Genomic DNA, 11,407 nt, shown 5'->3' on the forward strand with positions numbered 1-11,407 from the left:
TTTATACTAAATGCTGCCTAGCATTTCACATTTGTAATTTTCAAATACAAGAATAATTAAACTTTGGTTTATGGGAATTGCACAAACACAGGTAACTTAGACTTTTGCCCAATCTTTAAAAAATATATACCAACCACCAGCACTGAGCTGTACCACAGATATTCAGAAAGTGAATAGAATGTTTTAGCTTTAAAATAATAGCTGCCTGAGTTTGGGGTTTCTTTGGGGTCTGAATAATGCAAGAGGAGGAGTGAAAAAGCTTCAGTGTTGGTTGTAGTTGCGTTTTTACTGTTTCTAATACTGGGTCACAGAAGATACAAAGATACAAAGGTTTTACAGCCCCACTATAAAACAGTTCTTTATCTTTTCTCCACTAATTCTGTGGTGTCACATTTAACAAAACTAGGAAACTGGAGATAATATGGATGTTTGCAGATTAGATGTCAGGTAATAAATAACACTAATTTCACATACCTACAAATGTAAAGGCACCTTATCAGTGTTTAAGTTTCTCACTCTTTGTAATGCCTGCCAACATTTTAACCCAGGCAAATTACGGTATTGTTTTTACTGTTTTTTCACTGGGATAAAATACACAGGCATAACATCCTTTTATCAGATTTCCTGGTATAAAAGGACTGTGGTGCTTAATTCACGCTGTATGTTGCCAAGACAATTTCAGAGCTCTTGTTTTGGAAGATGTATTTATCTTACCTTTTAGTCGTCATCTTTTCTTTTCACAGTGGTCTAAGTACCACTTGCCCTAGAAGATGCAGCTGTGACCCTGTCCAGTCAGTGCAATGCTACAGAGCTACAGAGATCCCCCAGGAGATCCCTTCCACCACCAGGAGACTCTACATCAGTCACAGCAAAATTAAACAACTTCAGGTAGGAAATAAATCCAGTAAAAATACTTTCTGTAGTGTGCTGTAACTGAAAGCTATGTTTACCAGATGGTGGTGGCTTTCAAGTGAAGGGAGAATCTTATTCCACATTCTAAAAACTGATAAAATGCTGCCAGATCTGGTATTATTTTTACTTACATTTTAAGGATATGTAAATACATTCCTATAGTGTTTTCATTATCCTGAGGTCTCCGAGCACCAGTTCATGCTGCCAGAATAATAATTAATAGGCAATTCAAAAAGTAGTAATTTACAAGTAGGAGCCAAATGTTGACTTGTTTTTTATATAGTCAGATAACCGTGGACTTCCAGAATTATTTTTTAACTTGTTAAAAGCTTTTGCTTCGTTTTATGTAGCTAGAATTGTTTCCCTAATGAATGAATTTGAAGTTCTTTTCCCCCTCTTGAGTTGCAAGTGCCAAGTACAACTGCTGTTAGAAATGGCAGAGAGAGTAAGTAATTAGGACTTGCTCATGCATTGTTAGTCCAAGGCAGAGTATGAGTTGTTTCTAAAAGCAATGTTCAGCCTATCTAATAACCCATGTAAACAATAGCAGCTTCTAATTGAAGCTGCCAACTATTTGTGTTACTAAAAAAGTTTATTCTGAGTTTCTTGAGGCATCTCTGGATCACATTATTAAAGGCATGATCAGTTTATGCTCATTTTGCAGTGCAGTCCGGAGCACTGCTTCTCTCTTTCCTACCCTGAAATATATTTATTTAATAAATTTAACTTCTATAGATAGACACAAGGGAAATAAAACACCTCTATTATATATGCTTGCTGTGTATCAATTTACTACAAATAATAAGAAATGTTCAAATTGAGAGAGATACATTTTCCCTTAAGTAAGCTTGTCCTCTTACAAAGAATGTAACTTAACTGTTCTAAAATGCATCTTTGATTTTGCTCTCAGGATCGAATGAAATGGGCTAAAAGGCAGCTTAGATCAGCATCTAGGATACCTGTTGCACACTGAAAAACATTCAGTAATTTTGCAATTTAACTCTAAGAAAGAGTTTACTTCTCTTTTAGCCACTAATCATATCTCTGGTTTTCTTGTTTTAGCAGCCATAACTACAAGAGTCAAAGTACATTGGTGTGAATTAGCTATATCAACTTGCTCTAGTCTGTCACATTAATTATTAGGAAATACATTTTCTGTGGGGAAAAAAGGTATTTTTTTTTTCCAAGATAAGGAAGATGAGTCATTTTTACTGTCTTAGGCTTGTCGCCCATACCTGGCAGCTACTCCTCAGTTACTAGTAAAGTGTCCTTAGGTTCTGACTAAAACAAAACACAGTTTGTTTTGTTTGTGTTTGTGTTTGTGTTTGTTACGAAGCATGTAGATATTGGATATAAATAGAGTAGTGGAATAAATGTTTTATGACTGTTCAGAACAAATGGTGCATGAAACCATCTAAGGAGAGTTTTTTACTTTATACATTAATTCAACTGACCAATCAGTATGCCTGCCTTCTACTACTGACTTCACACTGAAAAGAATTCCCGTCATGCTATCTGCCTGTAGTTATGTAGATTCTTTCCTTAATATTAGACTGCATCTGTAAATATATTTTTCACTTTTCTTTCCATGCAACAAATTTAAATTCTGAGGTCTTGACATCATAAATATATATGCTTAATTTAACACAGCTGGGCAATTCCACAGGCATATATCATACTGCTTGTAGAAACAGGTTTTGATTTCTGCTTGTAAAGTACATGTCTGGAAGTGCTAAAAGAACTCTGTAGGGGTTTTTTTTGTTATTTAAGGGGGGTTTCTTTGGTTGGTTTGGTTTTTGTTTTTTAAATTCCTTCATTTACCTGATCTTAGAGAAAATAATGTCTTTTCAAAAAGAAGTTGAATGGAAGCTTAGAAGCCTAGACTTTCCACAGCTGACCTCCAAGAGACTTTTATATGTAAGCATTCATACATACTATGGTTTGGCAATTAGCATCCTCAGAATAATAAACTAATACTGTTTCAAGCTGAGCACCAATTACTTTTGGACATTACTTTGCATTGGTTATTACTAAAATTGTAAAGAAATTAAAATGAAAAAAAGATACGTTTGTATCCTAAATACAGTATGTTTTGAAGAAAAACAAGAAAAATGTAGATCTTTTTTACCCAGATCAACTTTGTATTTGTTCTGACAGGGTTGATCATCATTGAAAACACTGGGTTTTTTGCTTTTGGTATGTTTACAAACTGGGGTTTGTTATAAACAGACTTCATAATAACAAAACTAGATTATTTTTAGCATCTTTTTTCAATAATTTCTGTGTCCTCCTTGATTTGAAGATCAACTATAATCTGTTTACTCTCACTTTAAGATTTAGTTTATTTCTAATGATATTGATACTTGGGTGTTTATCTGGTAAAAGAAAATTGTTTATCTGGCCCTCACAATAGGGGACTGGTTAAAGAAACTGCTTATAACAAATCCCAGTTCACAAAAATTCTAAAAGAAAAGAAAAAAGTAATTACAAATAACAAGATTATTAAAATGTTTCTATTAAAATAACAGTATCTTAGATCCCTTTTCAGGAGTTCTACTTCTTAAAACGTAAAACTATATTAGTATCACTTTACAGACTGTCCAGTTAGAGAATAAAATATGACTTTGTAGCAAAAAGAGAGTTGATGGGCTTTCAAATATGTCTTGATTCATATTAGAAAGACTGGGTGGTCTGTAACAGCATGGATAAATGTTTAAGTCTCAAACAGCATGGCCACAAAGCCTGACAAAGCATACTAAATACGTGGAAAATAGAAATTATAATAATCCACATTAAGAAGCCTAACATCATTACAGAATGAATGTCCATACCTTGACCTTCATGTAGCTCTCTGTCACTTAATAAGATGAAAATTAGGCCTCTTAGAGACAGCAATCAACTGAGGAAAAGCAGGAAAAATTGCTTTTGAGCTTAGAGGAGTTGAGCAACCTGATCTAGTTGAAGATGTCCCTGCTCATTGCAGGGGGATTAGACTAGATGACCCTTAAAAGTCCCTTCCAACCCAAAGATTCTACGGTTCTATGATAGGAGAAAACATGTTGGATTTATGAAGGTTTACATTTGTTTCAATTTCCTTAAGACTGTTTTATCACTTAGACATGACTATGCTTTTCTGCTCTTGAGCAATGCAGTTCATTCCTATGGGACTTCTCATGATAAAGTTTTGCAAGATTAGTTTCCCAGTCATGACTGAAACTGGGCATGCAATTCTATAATTGCTATATAGCTCTCTCTCTCTCTCTCTCTCTCAACTGTATTTATAGAAAAAAATAGAAAATTAACCACTTTTTGTTATTTACTGTTGAGAATATGTTTCTTCATGGAGGTACATCCTCTCATTGAACTGAAATGTAATTTGTTGGAGAAACCTGCATCAGTAGAGGCTCCATATCTATACTTTCTCACTAACTGCATCAAATCTTGCAATGCCTAGAACTGACTTTACACAACACAACAAATGTCATCAGAAGCTAGTGTCAACTAAGGATACCAAAGCAAAATGAAATCTGACTCCTTTTTCCCAGGTGTGTGAGCTCTAATCTTAACCGAAGTTAAAATGCAGGGTTTGTAGCTAAGGTAAAGAGAAACAACTCAAAAACATACAAGAGTTGGATAAATGAAGCTGAAAGGAATCTTTGAACAGTCACCTTTATAAGCAGATTTCAGATATGTAAGTATGATAGCCAAATGTATTCAATCAGGATCATAGAACAAAATTGCTACCCAGTACCTTGTACTGCCTTCTGTGTAGATTCCTGACTAGGATGAGGGGTTGCGCTATAGAACATGCTTTATAGCTTCTCCCAATGAGAGTAAAATGTGCTAGTAGCTACTAAGACCTGGGGGAAATAGCATGAAGACTGTAGTGTTAGTTTAACATCTCTTACTGATGTGATACTCCTGAGACCCGTAGGGACTTGTTTATGGGACATGGGAAGGAAAAATAGATGAGGACACTCCTTCCCACCTCTCCCATGCAGAACACCTGCTCATCTTCCTCTGAGCTTTCTGTGATTGCCATATAAATTAATTTTTAAAAATCAAGCACCTGGGTCAACGGGCAGCATCTCTGATAATTTCAGAGAACTACTGTTTAAGTAACTGGTGTACTCAGAGAACTCCCAGGTTCAGCATTATTACATGCTTCCTCCTATCTCAGCTTGGAGGAAACTGCCAGATTCACTTAAGTTTGCATCTTAACTTGAGACACAAGATGGCAAGCTTTGTAAACAAGCAGGTTCCAACAGAGCAGAAAAATAATGGAACGATTAGTATGCCTCTATATATTATAGTCACGGTCAACGTCTAGGTCCCATTTACCACTGCAAAGCATCTGTTTATTACCAACTAACAAAAACTCAGTTCCTGTAAAAGCAACCTGTTCCACAGAGGCGATTTTCAGACCAAACTGATCTGACACTTTTGGTTTGGTCATCTTAATAATGTGGGGTTTTTACTTGAAAGAAAAGGGGGGAGGGTGGAGAAGAAATATAATCATCAGATTTTCGTGTCTTGCCAAAACTTTATACTAGGAAGAAGCAATGATATCCATGTGCATTTCCTCTGGGGAATAGATGCTGCAGTGACAATGCTGCTGACACATAGAAATGACTGTACAATGAACTCAAACCTGCACCAGCAAACTCTGTTGAGTGAACATGTAAAAACCATCTATCCTCTGCAAAGATTTCTGCCACTGGTGACATTAGCTCTCCATTTTACATAGGCTATTCACCAGGCAGAAATAAAAGGAATACTCCTTCTTCAAACATGTGTTTGCTAGAAACCAGACACCATATGGACTGGAACAACAAAAATCTAGAAATGTAAGTAAATACTGGCAAACTGCAGGTATTTATAGTAACACCTCTATCATTACTGCTCCATTTCTCTTAGTTTCTCATTCTTTAAGAATATACAGTAGCAATTGCTAGAGCATTCAGAAGTAACCAGTGGGGAGATCAATAAATAGACGATATACTATCACACTAATTATTTTTTTCTCTTTAAGATTACTGACTTCAGGCGAATGTCAGCCCTTGAAGAGCTGGTCCTGTCATGCAGTGGCACAGAATCAATAGAAAACAACACTTTCAAAGCTCTGAGGACCTTGAAGTCCCTGGAACTCTACAAAAATCAGCTAAAGAAAATACCCACCTTCCTCCCATCTGGCCTTGAAATTTTGAAACTTGCTGATAACTCCATCAGCACTCTGCATGTGTCCGATTTTGAAGGTTTGATGAAACTAAGGGTGCTTGATATTCGGAACAACTTGATTGCGACTCTGCCTCCGAGTGCATTTTCTTCTCTTTGCAATTTACAGAGTCTGATTCTGGATGGCAACAACATGGAATCTGTGTCTGCAACACTTAAGCTTCCTAGGCTGACGCATCTGAGCATGGCTGATAACAAAATGAACTCGTTCCCAACCAACTTCTTTGCATCTTTCAAAAATCTACAGTTTCTCAGTTTAAGTGGCAACTTTCTGACAAAAGTGCCTCTTGACTTACCTAAATCCCTGCTATCACTAAAACTAGAGAAAAACCAACTCAAAACAATAAGACTTCGAGATATGAAACACCTAGAAAACCTGTCTGAATTCTTCCTGTCAGAAAATCACCTAACATCAATAGATGGTGCCCAGCTTCTTCCTAACTTAACAACACTGGAGCTCTCTAAGAACCAGCTCCACGCTATGCCACTCAGGCTGCCCAGCAGACTGCAGAAACTCGACTGCAGCAATAATCTGATTCAAAGGGTGACAGCGAAGGACTTCCAAGGACTGCAAGACCTCAAGCACTTGTTTCTTGACAACAACGCTGTTAGCGTGTTTGAGGCAGGGGCTCTTCAGCAGTGTGCGCAGCTTTCAAATCTGGCACTGGAACAGAATCTCCTAATTTCTATTCCACTGAGGCAAGTGAATCTGAGGAGAGCTGGTTCCCAGGTGTCATCTCTTCTTCCTTACATTATGAGCATGCTGGCCAAACTGGGAAAAAATTGGCGTTCAGACCCAGTCATGGTAGAAGTCTATCCATAGCATAAACCCACTGCCATAACTGGCACTAATTAGCATTCTTGTTAGCAGTCTCAGCATAGAAGTAGATCTGTTTTCATTAGATCTGTGGCCCCCAGTGAATTTACTCATTTCACATCTCTCCCTGCCAGTGAAACTACTTTGTTTAATTAGCACATGAATAAGAAGAACCTGCTAGGAGAATATAACAGAATGATTACAGAGAAGTTATACTGCTGCTTATTTTTATCTTCTCCCATAACACAAAATTAATAGAGCATTCAATAAAAATGAAAGACAGCAATTTTAAAGCTGATGTTTCTACCAACTGACAGAGTTTATTATTGTGAAAATATTAAGATTTCAGGAGCTGAGTCTGGTCAATAAGAATGTGCTTTTTTGGTGGATATTAGCATTCCCAACTTCATTAAATTCACACATTACAAAGTATTTGGAATGCATATAAGCTCTCCGGCTTCAGGCTATAAGCAAAATTCCAGTCCAAGGAGCACAGAAGAAACATCCCTTGGGCACACTGTGTTCATTAATGCCCTGCTTACAGGTTCTCTTGCATTCATCTGAGTGTTGGTCCTGGCTGTTAGCAGAGACAGTATGTTAAGTCAAATGGAGGCTGGTGTGATATAAAGTGGCAACTTCATTATTTCAAAAAGCTGTGCAATCAGATGGCATAAAAATAGTGATGTAATTCCATTAACATCAACTTCTTTAACACAACGGCACTATTAAATTTTATTTTTATGTCTTGTGGACAGGTTTAACTAGCCCAAATAAATAATGCAGTAAAATTTCAATTCGTTTAGCATCAACTCCTTTAGCATTTGAATCTATTTGGCAGCAGCTTTATAATCAGAAAGTGATTTAGTGGTGTATAAATATTTGATTTCATTCTAGCTTGACAGGAATGTTTAATGCTTTCTAGTTACTTCAGTATTGTCCAATCCATCTTATTTTACAACCTTTGTAGTCAAGAGAATTAACAGGAAGGAGTTCTCTATTAGCCTTTAAACAGTACAGCTTTTAAGGAGATATTGGGGACTTTTATTTTCAACTCAACAATGAATACAGATTTCAAGGGGAGGCTGTAAACATAAAAGAGGCAGAAAAATGACAAGATGTAAAGTTATATACTTGACTTAACTGTCTGCAGATCACCAGGTACTCCAGGTCATCAGAACTCCACTGTCGTTAGTTTCTCAAGATCAGCGCAGCCTGAAGTCAACACCACAGCCGTAAAGCCTAAGTCCAATGTTAGTACATTAAGACTCTTCACAGGTTTAAGGTCTTGCTGGTCAGGCTTTAGACTGTAATTGGTCTGGATAAACATCTCAGGTGATATTCTACTGCCTTTGACATCAGTGGTACTAGGGTTTTACCCCAAAGTACCCTTCCGACATTACAGTGTCATATTGGGCAACTATAATCCTAGCCTGTGGTTAGGTTTCAAAACAGATTTATTGCAGTCACGAGCATTTGGTAAGATCAAATTTTGTGGAGTGACTCACCACATGAACATGTAAAATTCTCATCTCCCCCAGGAAATACAGCACAATACAGAACTGCCCTACTCTTGAAATAGTCCCACTGAGGTTGTGAGATTTAAACAAATATGGCAACCACCTTTCAGCCTGAGGTCAAACTCAGCTTCGTAAAAAACAGGCAGTGAGAACCACAATGTACCCTCTTAGTAATTGTCACAGGTATCTCGTATCATTACCTTGAGATAAACTATCACATCAACCTTTACTGGTTGTGGTATACTGCTGTTCTAGTCTAAATATTTCTTGGCAGTATTATTTATAATTTCCCTGAGAGTTACTGTGAATAAATTTCCTTAAAAAATCTAACCATGACTCTTAATCTCATCACCTTACATACTACTATAGCAAAATGATTTTTAAGGTACTTTCAAATTAGTTTTACTAAAAATATTACATGCCAATTAACTGGCTTTTCCGTTAAGCACTTGTCACTAACTAGAGCAGGAGGAAATTAGAAGATCAGAAGAGAGCAAGACTTTTGAAATAAAACAGTCATATCACACAAATTTGTAAAATGTATGAAAATGAGAATGATACTGACCAGTCTAGTATCATATCCAAAGATTATTGGCTTTTCTTTTCTTTTAAATGTAACCAATTCTAATTCTCTAATGTACTATTTATAAAGACCATCAAAATTCATTTCTATTTTACCCATTGCTGATTTATTAAAGACCAAATCATCAGATGGACTACTTCTGTGATGATTAACTTCTGAATCTGATGGGAGCAGGAGAACAAAACAGAAGAAAAATTCTAGGTCTTTATGAACTAAAAAGTCTTTTTAAACAAATTGTATCTGGAAGTACTTGAAGGAACAGTGTTGCTACGCTTCTCTAAACTTTTGGTCTTTCATGCTGCTCTAATTTAGTCATTGGCATACTTATGGCATTAAAGAGTACATAATGCATTTTTAAACTTGACGTTCAATTGAACATATAACTTTCTTCATAGTACAGTAGGACTAAAATTGCTGTTCAGTTCAGTTGCAGAAACACAGTCAGTACGGGTCAGAACTGCAATAATTTGGGAAATATTTCAAGTGTGCATAGGCAGTATTCCTATAGATTAAAAAAAAAAGAATATTTCAGGACCACGTTTTTTGCAGAAGTTAGTTTTTTGCTGTGCCTGGGCAAATACCCACCACCAAATACCACTTACACAAACAGAATCAATATGATGAACATAACACTTTTGTGTTGTTTTATTTTTATTCAGACTTCCAGACACCCTTGCTAGATTGGATCTAAAGGGAAATGACATAGAGGATGTTGGGGAACAAGAGCTGAAGGACTTGAAACAGCTTCAGGTTCTAAATTTGCGGAACAACAAGATAACTGCCTTGGATCGCAAAGTCTTAGAGTATTTACCTCGTCTCCGTCATCTGTATTTAGATGGAAACCCTTGGAACTGCACCTGTGACCTTCTCAGAACCAGAAGAGCACTGGTGGCTAAAGGAACGGATGTCAGGGGAGGGCAGTGCGCGGCACCAGCGGAAAGCCGAGGAGAAAGTTGGATGTCTTCCAAAAAGATTCTGCAGCAGTGTGAAGATAATCTGTCTTCCATGGAAAGAAGCAAAGAGGACAGAAAGAAAATGAAACCCAGTGAGGCCTTCAGCGTTGGACTAAATATAGATGATGATTACTATGATTATGAATTAGATTAACCTTATGGTTAATCTATGATGAACCTTGAAGTTGTCCAGAGCTGCTCTCTACCAGCAGCATTTCTACTGACAACCAGCTTGCTGGTCTGCCATTAACTTTTCCTCTTTAATTTGTACTATAAGAGTTAATAGCTGGTGACAGAAGGGCTATAGAAAGGATGCCATTGTAAACTGAAAATCATTAAAAAAATAGTTTCTCTGTGCCATTAGTGCTACATAGTTCGAGGGAAGTAAGAATACAATTACTATCTCTTAGAAAAGCAGTCTGTAAGTCTGTATGGACCTTTTTATAGTAGAACATTCTTATGGTTGCATTAAAAAACCCATAAATAAAATCCTGCAATACCACAAGATACTATTACTAGGAGTCTGGCATTCAACACATTTAAACTCACAGGTCTGCAATTCGCGATGGAGACTTACATTGATGTGGGCAGCTTCTCAGGATTGTTCAGAGAATCTTGCTTTTGAGAAATTAATTTCAGTTTTCCTGAAATATTTGCCTCTCTTTTTTTTTAGACTATTTTAAATGACATTAGATTAAATTTGCTGAGCTCCAGGCAAGACACAGAAGGCTCATCTTCATCACAGCAAATGCAACAAACAGAAGAATCAGTGTCCTGGTTAATGAGATTTAATACTGGTTCCAAAGTTAATTAATAGAGAGGAATAAAAACACTTGGGGTCAATTTGACTTGATTCTATTGTTGTAAACAGAAGAAAGGAGATTCTAAGGAAATAAATCTCTACCTCTGGCAAATATTAGGATCAGATCAAGCAAGATGAAGTTTTTGGAAGAGTTTATTTTGGCAAGATGCTGTGTGTATACATTTGGGTTAGGTGTACTTCATGTGAGAGTACACGCTGCAAGTGCGCCCCTTCACTGGCAGGAACCTTCCAGACTTTTGCATGCAAAAAAAAAAAAAAAGGACTTAATGGTATATGCATCGACTGATGTATGTAGAAATTTTATCAAGCAGTTCCCAAAGTGCTTGAAAACTAAACAAAATTGGATTACTGAAACCATTAAACCCACTGACATACAAAGAGTAATCTAAGGGGTTTCCTGGCAGTTCATAAATCTTGGCTGATAACTGAAGAGTAGTAACACCAGCAAATTACTTTTCAAAGCAAACAGCTTCTATTATTCTTTATCTTCTGTTGGCATGCAGTAACTGAGTAATCACTCACATTCAAAGAGGCCATTCTGTCAAGTGTCAGAGTGCAGGTATCTGG

The 11,407-nt window shown here is 36.7% G+C and overlaps 1 protein-coding gene across 1 annotated transcript; it reads left to right on the forward strand.

The window, feature by feature from the left end:
- Positions 1-421: 421 nt before the first annotated feature.
- Positions 422-10,171, forward strand: LOC309404146 (nephrocan-like; the record flags this gene model as incomplete). Its single annotated transcript, XM_081998529.1, has 4 exons — positions 422-447; positions 744-888; positions 5,945-6,846; positions 9,724-10,171. 4 exons carry the CDS (start codon positions 422-424, stop codon positions 10,169-10,171), a joined length of 1,521 nt encoding a protein of 506 aa, XP_081854655.1.
- Positions 10,172-11,407: the final 1,236 nt, after the last annotated feature.

The sequence above is a fragment of the Phaethon aethereus genome (genome assembly GCF_964289735.1).
Source record: "Phaethon aethereus genome assembly, chromosome: 3".
Classification (NCBI taxonomy): Eukaryota; Metazoa; Chordata; class Aves; order Phaethontiformes; family Phaethontidae; genus Phaethon; species Phaethon aethereus.